The sequence below is a fragment of the Lissotriton vulgaris genome, chromosome 4_1 (genome assembly GCF_964263255.1).
Source record: "Lissotriton vulgaris chromosome 4_1, aLisVul1.2, whole genome shotgun sequence".
NCBI classification, from domain to species: domain Eukaryota; kingdom Metazoa; phylum Chordata; class Amphibia; order Caudata; family Salamandridae; genus Lissotriton; species Lissotriton vulgaris.
Window position 1 is genome coordinate 2,059,887,422 of NC_141691.1, and position 19,454 is coordinate 2,059,906,875.

Below are 19,454 nucleotides of genomic sequence, written 5' to 3' on the forward strand. Positions count from 1 at the left end.
GCACTGCAGAGAGCACCGCCGCAATGCAGCACCACCACCTTGGCCTCACCACGCCGCCTGTTGATGCCGCCACCGAGCCTCTGCTCGCACCGCGACCTGTGGGTACCTCACTCCGCACCGCCTTGCTTCATAAGGATGCCTCGGCCTCCCTGACACTGCCGCTCCATGCCAAAATCGATGCTGCTGCTTGCACCGTGGTTCAAGGGCACCACTCGTAAGTCACACGACACACCACCCTCATCCTGCACCACCGCCTTGGCCCACCAATGCCAGCACCATCGACTCCCGCTCGTCAGCCGATGACAGGGCTTCAGCAATGACGACGCCGTTGCTGGCTCAGTGACCTGCTAGCACCATGGCGAGCACCCCCTTCATCTCACACTGCGACCCTGGTCTTACCAACAATGCTATCTGATGCCGCCACCGCGCCGCTGCTCGCACCGCGAACTGGGGGTACCGCATGACACACCGCTGCATTTCACACCGCAGGACCCAATGCCGGCCGATGCCAGTGCTCCTGATTCCATCAGAGAGGAGCTCGACCTGCAACGTGAGTGACTTCAAGGGCCCCATCACCCAGCACTTCTCACAGGTACTGTTTGAGGGTTCTCCCGATACCATAGCTGGCCCGCTACCCCCTACCAGCCAGAACTGTTGGAATTGTTGTTCATGACGCCGTGATATCGCCAGACGGAGCAATTGACATCGAGGAACTTTGTGTGAAACTTATTTTGGATGTTTTTAAATCGGAGAGGTAAGCGTGGTTGTATGACATTACAACACATGCTTTTACAACGCATAGTGTTGAGGGGTGCTGGATAGTGAATAGTTTAATTTACTATTCCAACTCCAGTCCCCGTGGATAGTAGGGAAGGTGTTGGATAGTAAATTAAATCTATTCCCTATCCTAGAGCGCCCCCCAGCGCAATGCGTTGTAATGACATGCGTTGTAAAACTTGCGATGTAAAGGCATGCGTCGTAAAAGTTGCGTTGAAAAGGATGTTCCCCGGTAAGCGTGTATGTGTGTGTTTTTAGTGTGAGTAAAACACCGACAAAAACAAAGATGTCATACATGGGAAAGGTAATGGCATTCTGAGCGAATGCAGGACATGTTCCGACACAGGAAAGGTTGCACCTGTGGATCAGTGTTCTGACTAAGGGAAGCTTGCACTTCTGTTTGTGTGTGAAACCTGTTCTGAGAGTAGGAAGCCTGTATGTCTGCTATGCCACCTATTCCGAGTGGGGGAATCAACCACCCCTCATGCCTTAGACACGCTCTGAGGAACGAATGCTTGGACTTCTGTGTGTTTAGACCTATTTTGAGTAACAGAAGCGTGTGCGTCTGCATCTCATGGGCATGTGCACAGTAAGGGAAGTTGCCATCACTTTTTCAAATGGAGGGCCTGTTCTAAGAGAAGGAAGCTTGCACTTCCATGTATGTATACCTGGTCTGAGTGTGGAAAACTTGCACTTCTTTCTGTGTTAGACCTTTTCTGAACGAAAGACACGTGCACTTCTGCGTCTCCTTAACATATTCAGAGTGAGGGAAGCTTGCACCTATGCCAAAACCCACTACAGAGCCCACAGTATCAGTATGCATTAAAAGCAAACATAGTACTAGACTGTCTTAGATAGCACACTGCACCAGACTGCATACCGTGCACCCAGTACAAAACTCCCACTAGAAAGAGCATTAGACATCACACTGCACTAAACAATGCACTGCACTAGAGATTACACTGCAAGTGCATGTAGTAGGGCAGGTCTGCTTTTATTCACACTTTGCTGCGTCTCCCTCCCAGCAAAAAGACTAACAGCAGCTTATACAGGCCCCAGGATCGAGTTTCCCCCCTGAAGGGACCCCCTTTGAATAGTTAGTCATTTTCATGGCTCCTGTTCTGGGCCGGGGCCAGAGGATCCGTTCTTGAAAGGGGTCTTATCACAGATCTGAGGGGGAGGGGATGGAAGGGGCCTGTTGGCTCAAGTCCACTTACCTTTATGTTTCTTGATCTGTTCTGGACCCAGAAACGTCACCTTCTTACACCTGAAGCGACACACAAATCATTTTAGTGTCACAGAAAACTCAGAATCAACAGGATATTAAATGGAATAGCACAAACACCCTAATAGAAATAGAGTACTGTGATCACAGGAGCGCCTGCAGGATAGCACTTGGTACACACACACACACACACACACACACACATGCACACACACGCGCACACACACACACACACAACAAAAAGGAGGTCTAGGGCATAAAAAGAGCCACACTCCATCCCTTCCACTGTGAACAACCCTCTGCTCAGAACCTTGCAGTGATTAGCACATGATAACACAAGTCTCTCTCTCTCTCTCTCTCTCTCTCTCTCTCTCTCTCTCTCTCGCACTCTTTTTCTATCTCTATCTCAGCATCTGTATCGCTCTCTGTCCCTCTTTGCTTGTTTGTAACTGAATAACAGATAGGCACACACACACACACACACACACAAATACACTTACTCTCTCTCTCTCTCTCTCTCTCTCGCTCTCTTTCTCGCAAACACTCCTGCTTTGTTTGTCTCTTTCTCTCAAGTTCTTGGGATCTCACAGGCAGATGTGAATAATCACACACACTCTATCCCTCTCACTCCCTCTTTCGCTCTGTATATATTGCCTTCCAATCTTCTACTCACTCTCACGATCTCCTGTCTCTTGCCTCTGTCTGTCTGTCACACTCTCTTTCTGTCTTTTTCTTGTTTTCTCCCTCTCCCGCACATAAAAATCTCAGTAGTACTGACTATAAGTATCTCGAAATACTTCACCCTGCCTGTGAAAGCCTCCAAACTGGAATGACTAAATGTCCTGCATCTTCGAACCATTGCGCTCCTCCACCTCAGGATGCCTGAAATCCTACACGTGAATCTCTGGATCCATGCACCTTAGACTCTCTAAGGGCCAGATGTACGACCCGTTTTTGCATGAGAAAACGGGTTTGCGAAACCGTTTGCACATGAAAAAACATATTGGGCCATGTACATAGCCAATTTTTGTGAGACTCGCTAAATAGTTTTCCGACTCGCTATTTGGAAGGGGTGTTCCCCTCCAAATGGCGAGTCTCAAAACAATGTACTAATATTTTGCAATTAAAGTCGCAAAACACTCACAATTACCACCTACTAAAAGTAGGTGGTAATGCATTTGCAAATGGGAAGAGGTCCTCAGGGGACAGGGCAGGCAGTGGTCCTAGAGACCACTGCCTGCCCTTAAAAAGTGAAACACAAATGTTTCATTTTTAGGGCTCGCCCCTTTCCTATTCCGCAGGAATAGGAAAAAGAGCCCTAATGCAGCTAATCCAAGGGCTCTCCCCAAAAGAGGATTTTGGGAAGTGCACGCCTCGTGCACGAGCTTGCCTGAGCCTTCTGCCTATCAGCCTGCCAGTTCTCCTCCCCTAATTATTCACTTCACTTATTCACGGCCGTGACTCTGGCTCTTCAAAGGCTCTGCTCCCGCCCCCCCCCCCCGCCTGCACTTTACGGCGCCAGGCCGTGCCCCTGTCATCTGCTTGCCTTCTGTCCCTTAATCTCCCCGTGACTCCCCCTTCACCTCTCCCACTCCACTGCTTCAGGCCCCCACCATTTGCTCAGGACATTGCTTGTTTAGGAGCATGGTTTAAGTGCCTTTTGAACTGTGAGGTTCTACACTACCCATCTCTGAAGGTACTTGTGAGGGTGCGCTGTCTCAGGGTCTGCACCGAGTGAGCTACCAACGCCTCTGGGCGCTGTGACACTGAGTGAGAGAGTTAAATAATACCCCCCCACACACATTCTAACACAGCACGTGAACTGCAAGGCTTGTATGTTCCGATAATGTTGCCAATACATGCTCACAACTCGAGGGTTCTTCTCAGACCAGTGCTTGTTTTTTTTCTCGCGTTTTAACTTAGCCACCCAACTCGAATGCGACTCCTCGGCCTCTGGTAAGAGAGGGGAGGGCGCCGCTTCTTTCACCTCCAAACGGCTTGTCTTGCCCCTAAAAGGTATTTTCCTAGTCTTTCCCTGCCAAATTATTTTCTGTAATTTTTTCCCTAAATACCCTCTCCGAGTCTGCCTTTCTCCCGAGGCTTTACTGAGATTGTCACCAGCGTTTTGACCGTTTTAATGGAAACATGTTAAGTTCCAAGATCAACAGAAATCGGGCAATGTTGTTTCAAGCCACGGAAAAAAAGTATACTTCTGGCAAGCTTGCCTGGCTTCTAAAATAATTTTTTTTTTAAATGTACATATAAAGAAAAAAAAACTTCTTTTGGTCATGTAGAGACTGTTCTATCACAAGGTTGCCTCCTGTTAGTTTGTTACCAGACAGCTAACAATTTGTGGGTAAACCTAAAACGTTTATCCTGTCTCTCCAAAAGAAATTAATTATTTAGACATTTTAATTAAACACATTTTTGTTGCAAAATTGATACTGTAGGACTCTATAGAACATTTTTTGTTAACTTAAATAATATTTCACATTTCAGAATGATTAAGGGCCCGATTCACAGAACTAACTTAAGACAAAATCCTAAACTTACTACTTTTGGTATTCACAGAAGTTAGGATTCTGTCTTAAGTTTGTCTTAAGAAAGACTTAAGACAAAATCCTAACTTAAGTCTGTCCTGAGTCTGTCTTAAGACAAACTTAAGACAAAATCCAAACTTCTTTGAATACCTAAAGTAGTAAGTTTAGGATTTTGTCTTAAGTTAGTTCTGTGAATCGGCCCCTAAGATTTTTTTTGTTGGTGAATTGTAAGTCTTGCCTACAATGTTTTGTGTTTTTGGCATTAGCACCATTGAAAGTCGTCTTACTGGTGTAGAGGAGTGGGAGGAATTTTCCTGTATCGAAGTTCTCGCTCTAGTATGTGTGCACACGTGAGTCTGAGTAGATTGGCAGCATGGAGTTTGAGGAGCTGGGCATCACGGAGGAATGCAGAGTGTTCAGGTGGATCGCTGCGGTAGAGTGGCCGACACGGCAAGATGCTCCCTATTTCATCACTCTGGGGTTGGTGGGACTGCAGCACAGGTAAAGAGTTATTGCAAGCACGCTGCCCACGGTCTCGGAGGACGTTTTGACAATTCTACATGGAAACAAAGCTTGACATACAACTGGGCGCGTTTTGGAGAGCTATTTAATAGCAAAAAGAGCAATATTTTTACTTTCTTGTTGAGCTGTGTTAAAAGGATAGTTTTTTCTTTTTTGCAATTTAAAGCGCAACTTTAGAAATCTAATAAGTGCTGCTACAAATCTCCCTCCAAACTTTGGGAAGGGGTTAATGTCATATTCTATTTTGACATCGTTGACGGTATTTTAAACTTGCCTTGATTTATTCATTTCATTGATGCCCCTTCTTCTCTTGCCATTAATGTCAAATTTTGTGTGCCATCGCTCCCTGTGACATAATCATATTATGCTAATTAATTCTCGCTCCTACATATTCTCCAAGCTTGTTTTAGGAGCTTTCATTTGCTCCCAGAGGCTTCGTGCGAGCGCCGCGCTCTCCCTCTGTTGCCATGGGCATTAAACTCACCAGGCATCCCACCCCCTCCCTCTCCCTATGGCCGCTCGAGTTCACTTCGGAGTGCTCTCCCCGACAGGCTGTTCCCCACTGCCCCATTTGTCTGTGCCTCGCATCAGACTTTAAAGGCTGCCGCTCCTCTGTCTGACTTCCACTGTAACCTCCCTCTTGCTTCAGGCTCCCTGACCCCACCTTGCTTCCCCCATATGCGGTTCTTGATTCTGCCCCACCCATTGACCTCCGATAAAAGCTCCTTAATAACTAACGTACGCTCTGATATCTTTATCTGAGACAGTCTTTCTGCTGGACGACCTCATCCCCCCCACCCCATTCCCCTCTCTCTTTTACCCTGTAATCAGACCCTTTGCTATCTCTACCTCAGCTATGTAAATTGCTGCCCCAGGTGCGCTTTTTCCACCTTCTAACCCTAGTCAGCATGTATCTTTGCTATTTTGATTTACCAGCCTAGCCCCGAAGACTCATCCCCTCCACTGAGACCCCACCAGCTGTTACCTGCTTCTTCCACCTCTACGTGCTCTTGACCCTCCCCCCAGCATTCCTATACCGCCATTCAACCTCCCGCAGTCCGGGACACAATCCCCTTACAGGCACCCCCACTTGCTCCCGAGCATTGCGACACTCCCTCACTCATCCAAATTGTAGCCCCACATCCCTCCGCCCCGTGACACCGCACATCCTCTGCCCGGCTAACCAAGGTCACTCCATCCATGCCACCTCTGAAGGTGACAATCTGCTCGGCAATACCTGCACCCATCACCCTCAGCCCTCCCTGCATTCTCCCTTGCAATACCCCCTTCACCCCTCCCAGACAGCGCCTGCATGTCTCCTGATTGCCCGCAGACACTGTACCCAACCGCCCTCCGAAGGATAAAGGCATTGGCATGATGACTACCCCCACCACCCGCCGCAACGGTCCCCTCTGTCTATGGCATCGCCTCCCCATCCATCCTGGCGCTAGACCCCTCGCTATCCCCTCCCCAGCTGTCCAACGTACTGCCCCTCCCCCCACTGCACACCCAGGTGCGCCTCCGTCCCAACCCCCAATCCGTCTCCTCCATCCTAACCACGAACCTCCAGGGGGCAAAACAGCAGAAATGCAGAGCTCCCCCTAACTCAGCAATGAAAACTCCTCGCTGCCTCCTCCCCAGGCTGCCTAAACACTCTGTCCCCCCCCCCCCTTTTATCCTTCCACATGAGCCCAAGGATGATAAACCATACCTAGACCCAAACCCAACCCCACCCCCTCCAAAGACGGCAGCTCCGAACATAAGCCTCACACCCCCCCAACCCAACCATCCCCCCCACTGTCCTGTTACGCCACACTCTATGCTCCCGAGCCCCATCTCAGCAGCTGCAACATCGTCCTCCTGTCCGTCTGTACTTTTTTCAAGCCCACAAAAAGATGTTAATATTTCACTTCTGTTCTTGGATTTTCGTCTCAATAAAATACACTGAACATAATCTTCACAAAAGTTAAATACAAAAATGTACGCTAGTGCCATTATAAATTACAATCACTTTTTTTAAGTATTAATTATAAAAAAATTAAAAGCCTTTGTTATGTGTAATAACAATACATCTAAGTCATGTAAATACAACACATATTGCATTACAAATGCTATAGGTATCACATTTGCGAAAGTTATAACTATTGGCATTGTAAATGACAAAGCTATTAATTTCGCTATTTTCAAAACCAACACATAAATAAAAAATGTGTCATTTACAATACCAATAGCTCAAACTTTCCTAATGCGAGACCTATTGCATTGCAAATGCTTGTTTTATGCATTTTGTTTTCCTTTAAGGAAAACAGTCTGCATAAAAAAAGCTGCTTTATTAAAAAGCAGTCACATAGATGGATGTCTGCTGAGCCCATCAGGCCACCACCATCCCTGGGAGGGCCGGAATTCACAATGGGCTCGCAAATTGTGAGGGGCTCACTAATATTAATGAGCCTCGCAATTTGCAACCCAATTGGGAATCGCAAAACAGTGTAAACACACTGTTGTACATTTCATTTAGTGCCTCGCAATTTGCGACTCGCAATGTGTTGCAAATTGCGAGGCACTAAATGAAAGAGTTATACATCTGTCCCTAAATGCCCTGCACTTTCATATCTCAGAGATCTTGTATTTTGGAATCCTTGACAGGGCTGGACTGGGAACCACAACCGGTCCTGGCAAAGTGCTCGGCCGGCCCCCCTCCCCACTCGGGGGGTTGGAGGTGCCGCCGAGCTCTTTGCCGTGGACGGTTTTCGGCCGATTTTGGTACAAGGCCGAAAATGGCCCTGTAACGAAAACAGCCCCAGGGGCCCAGAACCGGCCCCAACCCGTGTGGCGCACCGGGGGATGGCCCGTTGCCCAGTATGGCCAGTCCGGCCCTGACCCTTGAAGTCACACACTGTGGAATCTGTTGAGCCATGATCCTCAGAATCTCTGCAGTTTTGCACATTGGAATTTCTGGACCCTTGTATCTTTGAATTTCTGGGTCTCTGTATCTTGAAATAACTGAATGCCTGCACCTTGAAATCTCGAACAGCTAAAATTAGACTCATTGAAGTTCTGCATCTTAGAGTCTCTGGGATTCTGCACCTTGATTCTATGGATCCCTGTACTTCTGAATCACTGGGACCCTGCGCAGTGGACTCACTGAGTTCTGCACCTCAGAATTTATCAGGCCCTGCTTCTTGGAGTCTCTGAGGTCCCGCCCATTGAAGTCGCTAAGGTCAGGCCCCTTGGAGTCTCTGAGGACCCGCCCCTTTGAGTCTCTGAGGTCCCGCCCATTGGAGTCTCTAAGGTCATGCCCCTTGGAGTCTCTGAAGTCTCGCCCCTTTGAGTCTCTGACGTCCCGCCCATTGGCGTCTCTAAGGTCCCGCCCCTTAGAGTCTCTAAGGTCCCACCGAGTGGAGTCTCTAAGGTCACAGCCCTTGGAGTCTCTGAGGTCCTGCCCCTTTGAGTCTCTGAGGCCCCACCCATTGGAGTCTCTAAGATCCCACCCATTGGAGTCTTTAAGGTCCCACCCAGTGGAGTCTCTAAGGTCCCGCCCCTTTGAATCTCTGAGGTACCGCCCATTGGAATCTCCAAGGTCCCGCCGCTTGGAGTCTCTAAGGTCCCGTCCCCTGGAGTCTCTGAGGTCCTTCACCCTGCAGACTAGTACCTTGAAGTCTCCGAGTTCCTGAACCCTGAGGACTTGCACCTTGGAGGCTCTGAGGTCCTGCACCTTCATCCCTACTGCAAATGGTGTTTCTGGACATCTCATTTGAAGTCTAAGCCTTTGGTTTGATTACTTCTTTCTGGCTGCTTTTAATACCTCCCTAAGATGGGTCCTCGACTTTTCTTTTATTTCCTGTTGTAGTGAACTGCTCTCTGGTTCCATTCTGCAAAGTACCAGAGGATTAGCCCCTCATTTATAACCCAAACTGCTTTCAAAGGACCGGAGGAGCCCTTTGAAGACACAAGCATTATTACTAAAGATTAAGTAAACATAGAACTAGGATTAATTTGAAAAGTATTCAGATGAATTAATATCCACATTAAAAGAACTAAATCTAACAATGAGAGGAACAGTAGAGAAAGTATAAAGTATACTTTTTTATAGAATGACAAGTGGATTTGTACTTGGACAATGCATGACATTGTGACTCAGACAGTGGTACAATCCTATTTCTGTGCTTAGTGTTCTAGTTAATGCAGGACATCTTAATTCAGCTGCTACTTTCACTAGCCCAGGACCAAATCTTCAAGTGCAATTCCTCCATGTGCATCTTTATGACACTGAATGACACTGAGATAATCCATGACCATTTTATGTTGTCTCTTTTTTCAACAACCGCTGCAGTCCAACCACTTCTCGTTTTTATAAACTTTTTAGGTCTTCGCCTACCCAGCAGGCATGCGCTGACGCCTGCCCAGCGCGCATGCGCTTCATAGGAGGACCTTTAGCCGTTGCTCTGCTCTTTTTGGAAGCACATACTCGCGCTTGTGGCAGCATCCACCTTGCGGGAGCGAGCAGGGGCGCGCCAAGAGCACGAGTATGTGCTTCCAAAAAGACCAGACTGCACGCACACGCACGCAGCACTCCCGGGCTCTCTTTCTCGCTCCCTCTCTCTCTCTCTGCTTGCTTTCTCTCTCTCTCTCTTTCTCTCTGTCTCTCCCGCTCTCCCTTTCTCTCTCTCGTGCTCTCTTTCTCCCCCTCTCTTGCTCTTTCTCCCCCCCTCTCTCTCTTTCACACTCTTTCCCTTTTCTAAATCTAAAATGATAAATCTAAATTTCAATTGGTTTTCTTATTGACAGTTTTCTGCATACGCTCAGAAGACTAACCTGTGTTTATATTGTTTCCGTAACTGGCCCTTTCCCTTCCAATGTATTCCTCTATACAGTGCTTTAAATGGGTAAAAATAAGTGCAGGTACTCAATAAAATAGAGGTGTGGCAAGTGGGCGGGGCTAGGGGCGGGGCTACAGGAAAAATATGCAAGTCCGTCTGCGCCCGTCCGCGGCCGGACGGGGCCTGGGGCCAGACCCCCTGCCTGTTGCGAGAGCGTAGAAGTAGGTAGACTCTACTATACCAGAGACCAACTACTCAACTTATGTCGTAGACTTGGGGGAGATGCTGGCATAAAATGCAGGCGGAAACACTTCCACTCTGCTGTTCCGACTGTGCATTTGACCCCCGTACCCCAAGGGACATGGGAAACGTTAGGATGACGCTGCTAAACTGCCGCTCTCTGAAGAAGCACAATTTAGAAATCCACGATCTTTTAGTGGACCATACGTTAGATGTGCTTTTTCTAACCGAGACGTGGCTGGACGAAGCTTCTTCTCCAGAAATCCTCGAAGCTATTCCTTCAGGATACTGCTAGTTAAGAGTTGACAGGGGACCCCAGAGGGGGAGCGGATAGCGGTGATCCATAAAAGTGAGTTGCTGTGCACTTTAGATCAAGTAAAGCTGCTGAACAGTGAGGCAGGATTTTTTACGATAAAAATCTCCCATAAAAACACCATCAGCGGCTTTCTGATTTATCGTCCTCCGGGCACGACAGCGCAGTTTGGTGACAGCTTTACAGAGATGGTCACCCAGCCAGCGCTGCGCTATAAGAGGCTCCTTATTCTGGGTGATTTAAATCTTCATTTTGAGGAAGTTGACTGTAAGGAGGCGCAGGCGGTAGTGGAGGCAATGAAATCCCTCATGATGGAATTTCAGTCACTCATGCCTACACACCAACTGGGCCACCTGCTGGATCCGATTTTTGCCAACTGGGATGGAATGACGGTATCTCCGCCGATTAGAATTCCTTGGTCGGACCACTGCCTAATTCCTTTTGAGGTTTTACGAGGCTTAGGTGAACTTGAGGAGCAAAAATTCTTGCCACATAAACGTAAGAAGTGGAAAAAATTCACCCAGGAAGCTTATAGGAAGGCCCTGTTGAAGGAACCGCCCCATCGGAGCGATACTTTGAAGGAGGCGTGGAGGGTACATGAGGAGTGGATGGCGAAGGCCTTAGACTCTGTTGCACCTTGGACAAACAAGACTCCCGTAAGGCGGACTAAAACTGCTCCATGGTTTAGCAAAGAGCTAATAGAAGCTAAAGCGGTCTGTAAAAAGTTAGAACGCAGCTCGCGTAAAAACTACGATTCAGGGTGCAAACAGCAATACAGAACTGAACTGAAAAAATATCACAAACGTATTAGAGTGGCAAAGGGTGTGTTCCTTAAAGAAAGAATTGAAACTGCAGCCAATCCGTCTAAAGAATTATTTGCTATATATAAAGAGCTCATAGCCCCTGAAAGATTAACTGCACAAGATACTTGTGACAAATTATGTGAATCCATTGCGGACCACTTTGTCAACAAAGTGGAAAAAATATATGCCTCCTTCACGGCCAGTACGGATGTGTCCTCTAGCCAGTGTGATAAGGGAAAGAGCCATGCCACAGCCCCGCATTTAAACTGTTTTAAAGTCCCGGATAGGCAGGCAATGCTGAGCATTGCAAAGAGTATTCATTCAGGCTCCCCCAATGATGCTGCCCCGTCCAAGAGCTTCAGGAGTGTCCTTGAAGGGGTAATAGATCACATTAGTCACATGGCCTCTCTGTCTTTTTAGGAATGCCATGTGCTAGACTCATGGAAAAGGGCTCAGGTGATCCCCCTGAAAAAGAAACCCAACCTTCACATTTCCCAGTTACAGAATCTACGCCCCATTTCTCTTCTCCCGTTCTGTATGAAGGTGGTGGAGAAAATAGTTAATTTACTGCTAATGGAACACCTAGAAGAAGGTCACCTTTTGCACCCAACCCAGTCTGAGTTTAGAGCCAGATATTCCACAGCCATCCTATTCTCCACGGAGCTACTTAGGCAAATAGCGGATGAGGGGCGGACAGCAGCGTTGCGATTATTAGACCTAAGTGCGGCGTTTGACACCGTATCGCACACCACGCTGCTAGCCCGTCTTATGGAAATGGGAGTGGAAGGATCGGCCCATGAGTGGATAAGATCCTTCTTAGAGGACAGAAGCTTTCAAGTGCACTGTACCCCATTCAAATCTTCCCCTCGTGGGCTAAAGCATGGGGTTCCACAGGGCTTGAGCTTGAGCCCGACATTATTCAATCTATATATGGAACCCCTGGCCCGAAACGTGGAATCATTTGGAGTCGACATAGTTACGTATGCCGATGATATTCAATTAATGATCACTCTTGCTCAGGGCCAGAGTGAGGCTGCAGTGAACTTCTCCACCCGCCTTTCGGCTGTTGCCAGTTGGATGAATAATAACTGCTTGCGCCTCAACGGGGATAAGACAGAGTTGTTGGTAATTGGGATAATTCCATCAATATGGTCATCAGCGTGGTGGCCGTCCGAATTAGGGTCGGCACCTTCCCCTTCAGAGACGGTGAAGAATTTAGGTGTCTTGCTGGATTCCAGTTTGTCCTTCGGACAACATATTGGAAGCGTGACTGGTAGATGCTATGGAATCCTCAAAACCTTTCGGAAAGTATGTTGTATACTTGTAAAGCGCACAGCTGCCCCAGCAAAGGGGCGTCCCGGCGCTGTATACCGCTGGGGAACCCATCCTGACTTTCCCTGTGAGATGGTCCCTCCTGGGCATCTCCAAGGTGAAGACAAGCATCCCCGGACTGATGGGGCCGTTAGTAGAGACTAAGCAAGCTATTGCCCAGAGTTGCTGAATGGGACCCATGGTTGGAGTAGGCACTGAGGCGAGAATTATCGAGTCCGCTAACCATGGCCCAAGACCCTGCCGCGTCGGGAATCGAACCCTGGTCCCGGGCCGACCTCTGCTTCCGGGTCTGCCGCCTCTACCCAGTGAGCCACACCACTCGACTGAAAGTACTGGATCTCCTGCCCATCAGCTCCAGGAAATCTTTGATACCTGCTTTAGTTACCCCCCCACCTGGATTATGGTAACTCCCTGTTTATCGGCCTAAGTAAGAAAGGGCTACAGCAGCTGAAATGTGTTCAAAACACTGCTGCCCGCCTGGTGCTGAACCTGCCTAGAAGAGCATCAGGGAAGCAAGCCCTGGCGACGCTCCATTGGCTTCCCATTAAGGTGCGTATTAGGTTCAAAGGGTTATGCATTACACATCGCATTGCCCACGGGAAAGGGCCAGCTTATCTGCAAAAGCTTCTATCCATTCACTGCTCAAAACGCAATTTGAGATCACTAGGGAGCATGCTGTTCAGAGTGCCTCGCATCTACAAGGCAAAAATGGGAGGTCGCTCTTTCAGGTACTTGGCCGGGAACTACTGGAATGAACTCCCTATTGAACTCCGAATGGAACCATCGGAAGCAAGATTCCGCCTCAAACTGAAAACTCATCTCTTTCCACGTATCTAAAAAAAAAACAATAGTTGATTTTGGTCATGTCTCAGTGACTTTTTGCTGGTGGCTTGCTCACGGGGGGGGACTGTATCCATAGCGCGGGGACACAACGTTTTGAGTGTAACCAGGCGCTCTACAAATGGCTTTATTATTATTATTATTATTATTATTATTATACATAATTACTTCTGTACAGCACATATATATTAAAACACGTAAAAAAAAAAAAAAAAAGAATAACTCCATACACAAGATAAAAGTCATGATGGCACTTTCAGCCGAATGGTCGTTCGCCCCTGATTCACAGTGCAGGGTCTGTCTAGAGACCCTGTCCTGTTAACATAGCGTGACAAAAGCCCTCTCAACCCCCTGCAGTTTGGCCCATTCAAATGAGCGCTGCTGGAATCTTCGCCAGCAAATTTGCAAAAGGCTGCTTCAGCCGTGTTAATTGCCAGCTCCTCGGAAGCAGAGTGGCCTCTGCCCTGGATGAGAAACCTAACCTGAGCCTGCCCTGCTGTCGATCAGGATACCCGTACACTCCCTGGCTCCAGAGAAGTGCCGGTACTGACGACAAAAGAATTCGGAAGTGCCGGTACTCAGTACCGGCGAGTACCGGCCCATTTAAAGCACTGCCTCTATACTGAAAGAGTTAAACGTACACCCACAGCCCTTCAAACTGTTTACATCTACTAGCGTTATTTTATTTGTAGTATATCTTGCGCTTATGTTTATTTTTTAGATGTACTGTAGACTTTTGCCATCATGTCATGGCAGCTACTAGGCTCAGAATGTTGTGGTATATCTCAACTTCTTCAGATAGCATGCCCACAGCGCCGTACCATGCTTGCACCAGCGTTCACTGTAGCATCATCAGAGGCGCAACTAGAGTCAAATTTCGAGGGGGCGCTAAGAACAAATTTCGGGGGGGGGCCTGAATCTTTAGGCAATCGGCAGAGTCGAGCTGCAGGGGCTCTTAGAAGGGGTGAAACAACAATAAAGCCCTATTAACATGCACAAGGTCTTTTAAAGACCTGTGAAGCGCTGGGGTGCGGCTGTGAGCGGGCCCGAGAAGTGTCTCATCCCGGTCTGCCACACACGACAGGGGGGGCTGAATCCCTTTGAGGCCAATGGGTGTTGCGCGCCTGAGCATCATGCATCACTAGCATGCCCACAGCAATGTGTCACGCTTGCACTAATGTGTACTGTAGCATCATGCATTGCTTGTATGTACTACAGCATTGTGCCATGCTAGCACTGACGTGCTCTGTAGCATCATGCATCGCTTGCATGTCCGCAGCATGACGTCATGCTTTCACCGATGCTGCCAGGCCCCGCCACCCCACCCCACCCCCCATTATGCTATTTATTAATTTGCTCCCGTCACTTAGCAGAAGGAGCCCTGCACCCTATCTCTGTGACAGGCTGCTGGCTTAGGCTGCGCCATGCAACTGATATGATCTGGTGCCGCTGCGGCAAGAGCTCTTAGTGTGGCCTCGTCCTGACAGCCTCCTCAACCCAGACCAAGGTTCAGCAAGAGTTCCGCCTTCCCAAATGAATGCATTTGCACAGTTTGGAGCAGGTTGGCTGGGTCTTTACGTGCCTCACCTGCCCCAGGACTCAGCACTCCAAGCTAAAAAAAAACCAAATAGTTTCCTTTTCAACAGCCCTGCCTTCAAAAGGAAAGATGCGGAGTTCCGGCGTCCACCGCAGATGTCCCTCAACCACACTTGCAATGTGCGGACACTGCCATACCTGTCCCTTCACAAAGCCCAAAAAACTTCTCCAACAATCATTGGCATAGGCAATAGGTCTCGCATTTGGGAGCTTATAAGTATTTAGTTATGCAACACAATACCCTTGGTGCAACAACATCAACTGTTGCATGGCTAAATACCTATAAGGTCCCAAAGGCGAGACATATTGGCTATGCCAATGCTGGTTTCTTTTGATGCCCTCACTGGGGCTAAAAGCAATGGATTGATCTGCAGTGCATTGCACATTTTAGGTGAACCCAAAGAACATAATTCAATAACTATTAAAAAGGTAAAAACATAAAGAGGAAGAGGCATAACCCGGATGGAAGTTGCTGCACACAGCAAGGAACATAAAACAATCTGTGTGCAGGTCAATGATAGTTCCTCCAATATGTGCAGAAGTGTGATATAAGTGCTCGTGCAAACTGACATGTGAAATAAGCATTGGCATAGCCAATAGGTCTCGCCTTTGGGACCTTAGAAGTGTTTAGCCACGTAACAGTTGATGTTGTTGCACCAAGGATATTGTACTGCATAACTAATGAATGAATGAATGAATATATTTTATTGTATCAATTAACAAAATTTGTTACAATAAGTTTCCTATAAAATATCCACAAAACTTGCTTCCTACAGTAATCATCGTTAACTGATACAAATCTGGATGCACTAGATCCTGTAAAACAAATCCTAAAAATACAGATCATCGATAATAAAAACATTAAAACCCATGTGTCAATTATGAATTCAAGGCATTTAAAGGCCTATTTTGGAAGAGAGATTCCAACAAAGTGCAAAATAGATACAGCTTCTCCCAGCGTGCAAATTAAAGTCTGGGCATGCCCAAAGTGCAGTCTAGAAGTTCTAAAGTGCAAGGTGCGTTACTTAGACGTTCTTTAACTTTATGTGCAAATTTGGCGAACCTAGCCAATTCCATCGGTGTCTCCAGGCTAAACAAGAGTTTCATGGCATCCTTGCAATTATGTGTCCCATATTTTAAAAACAATGGCCTTAGTAAAGTGCGATGTGCTTGTATTAGGCAATGGCATATGTAGACCAAATGGCCCATGGATTCTTCATGCTGGTGGCAAAGTCTGCAGGTGGTAATCGCCTCTAGGGATTTCCAGCACCTGGTGATATCTTTAATCGGCAATGCCATAAGCCTCACTGTTAAGATTTGCTTTAAAATTATCTTGTTTAATGCAGAATCGAGGTATGGTTGCCATAACCGATCTTCAAAGGAGCTTACAAGTATCCCAATGTTACTTTTGGAACAATTCAACTCCTTCATATCTTCTTCTCTGGATAATGCTCTAACTTGTTTTTTTTAATATAGATTTTAGTGTAGCAGGCTGATAAGTCAGATCCTGCAGTTTGGTCATGTAAAGCTGTAATGTAGTGCAGGCAGTTTTCAGGCCGTTGCTCCATTAATTTTTGGCTTTTGTAAAGATCATTTTCAGGGTTGACTTCATTGTGTTCGGAGGGGCCGCACAAACCCCTAGGTATTACCACACGAACGTTGCCCAGTGCTCGTAGTTTTGTTTGTTCAACCCAAATTCCAGTCGCACCAGGATGTTTCGTGTATGCGCTGGGATCTGGAAAATTCGCTTGTAGGCTCGGCAGTTGATATGTTCAAGGCTATTAACAAAAGCCGCAGCAAATGCTAACTGGCTATATGTTATTGAGGGAAGCAGCTTGGCCCTTATAACTCTTCGAATGGATTTTGTTGTTGGGCTATTTAGTTTAGCATTCAGCTTGCACAAGGCGAACGACACTGCCTTTGCCTTTGTTTCGGCTGAAGCAAGGTAAGCTGTTGATTTCCCATTATTCATCAGCCAAACCCCAAAGTAATTATATTTGGGCACTGTTGTTATCTTCAAGTTGCCCAACCTCCAATGCTGTCCGAGTTTGTTGGCATACTTTCCGAATATAATGACCTTTGTTTTTCCTGCATTTGCTCTTAGGTCATTCTTGTTGTTGTATAGATTTAGTGCGTCCAATAGTTTTTGTAAGCCTACTTTTGTTTGATCTAATAGCACCATATCATCTGCATACTGTATTAAAAATAATCTATTTGAGCCAATTTTCGGAGATAGAAGATTTGCATTAAGAATAGTTTTAGCAAGGTCTGCCGTATATAAGTAAAAAAGCAAAGGTGCCAATACACAACCTTGTTTTAAACTACGGTCTGTTGGAATCTTTTTGGTAGCTGAGTTCATTGAAGTTTTCACCTGTACCCAAGTTCCAGTGTAAAGGCTAATTATTGCCTTTAAAAGAATCTCTGGTATCCCCCAACCTTGTAGTTTCCTCCAAAGCAGACTCCGTTTGACTCCGTCAAAAGCCGCGGAGTAGTCCACAAAACATGCAAATAGTGGAAGCGACTTTTTCTGTGTAGTCTGTTCTATCATGAATGCAATGGCTAAAATATTATTTATTGTGGACGCCCCTGGCCTAAAGCCATTTTGGCAACTTGGTAGGATTTCATTTTCATCAGCCCATAAGTAAATACTAATAAGGTCACAAAAGCGAGACCTATTGGCTATGCCAATGCTGGTTTTGTGTTGTTGTAGTAATTTTGTATCGCTCTGTACTTTTATAGTGCAATGAGATTGTGCTGAATAAAGATTTTGAATCTGAAACTAGTTCACTAATGGTTCATGTTTAAAAGCTCTAACTTTTAACGAAGAACTTCTCAGAACAGTGCTATAATGCGACATATTAATGTCAAAACTTCAACCTGCTAAAGAAATCAAATGTTTTGACTTTTGAAGCGGCTTTATCATATTTTACGTGGTGTTTGGTCTATGATTTACACAGCAAACATTTTCAACTCTTCTTTTGCCGGGCTCAAAGATCTGAGCTAGACCCTTGGCTCGCTCGCCTTGTATATTTGTTGGCTTGCCCACCTCTAGGTGTTTTTCCCAGAATGACAGGATGTTGAGCCAATGCTGGAACTCGAGCGTGCTTCCCCATTTCCAAAGTTGGTTGCTCTGGCCATTAGACCACACCTGCTACCTCCGCCCTTTGAAACTTATTTTTAATGCATCTACTTTTTATAGCTCCAAGCTGGACAGAGCTTCGCCTCAGTATCGTACAGGAATGGATGGACACCAGGTGGGTACAGATGGATGACCATACCCATCCATGAATGGATGGATGGTGGTTAACACAACAGAGTGAGTATGATACACTATATACTGGTACTGATATTTATACAGAAGCTGATTTCTACATGTGGGGGACCTGCAACCTGAATGCTTTCAACTGGATATCTGGCTGCTCTATTCTGCCTGTATGTTTTGCTCCATTTTCTGTGTGCTCCTTTCTTCTGTGTTCTTTGTGTCTGTCCTTGATATCAACCTGTTCTGTGGGTGCATGGGTGTCTGCTCTGTGCCTGCTATATAGGTGCATGTGTGTCTGCTCTGTGCCTGCGATCCACTTGCTCTTTGGATGCATGTGTATCTGTTCTGTGCCTGCTACCTTCCTACTCTGTGGGTGAATGTGTGCTTGTTCTGTGTATGCTATCTACCTGCTATTTGGGTGCATATGTGCCTGCTCTGTGTTCTTTATGTCTGCCCTGCGCCTCTCTCCCAGTTCATATGTGTCCATTCTGTCTTCACAGGGCCTGCTAACTGCCTGCTCTGTGGATGAATGTGTAACTGTTCTGTGCCTGCTATCTACCTGCTCTGTGGGTGCATGTGTGTCTGCTCTGCGCCTGCTTTCTACCTGCTCTGTGGGTGCATGTGCATCTGCTCTGTGCCTGCTTTCTACCTGCTCTGTAGGTGCATGTGTGCCTGCTCTGTGCCGTGGACTGATACAATATGCCTGACGCATGTCTTCTCTACACCCTCTATCTTACGGTTGTGTCTAATATTTGCCTACTCTGTTTGTTCCTTATTCCTGCTCTGTATGTTCCTTCTGCCTGCAGTGTGACTATCACTTGCCTGCTCCGCATCTTCCATCTCTCTGCTAAATTAATATTATCTGACTGCTACGTGTGTTCCTCTGTGTCTGTTATCTACACGCTGTATGGTTGCATGACTGTCTACTACGTGTCTGTGCCCTAGAACAAATTGTAGTGTAGTTCCTATTTTCCCAATAGGCTCTGCGCATTGGAATAACATAAAGAGCAGTGTAGACGTAGGACTGAGGTCATCTAGGTCTCTACTGACTATGTTAAACTTAATTTAGGTTTGCCAGCTAGCTCAGAGGTCACTAGAAACTTTCTTGAATGAACAGGGAGGAGTGAACTTCCCTGATTAGACAAGAAGGGATTCAGTTTCTGACAACCGCATAAACATGACAA

The 19,454-nt window shown here is 46.8% G+C and overlaps 1 protein-coding gene across 1 annotated transcript in view; it reads right to left on the minus strand.

Annotated features, from left to right (window-relative positions):
- The window catches only part of LOC147724965 (E3 ubiquitin-protein ligase TRIM39-like), a 163,763-nt gene that overhangs the window by 33,279 nt on the left and 111,030 nt on the right, over positions 1–19,454 (minus strand). The window contains exon 4 of the mRNA XM_086918142.1: positions 1,995–2,044. Within this exon, the coding sequence (XP_086774268.1) occupies positions 1,995–2,044 (50 nt within the window). The remainder of the gene's footprint in view (positions 1–1,994; positions 2,045–19,454) is intronic.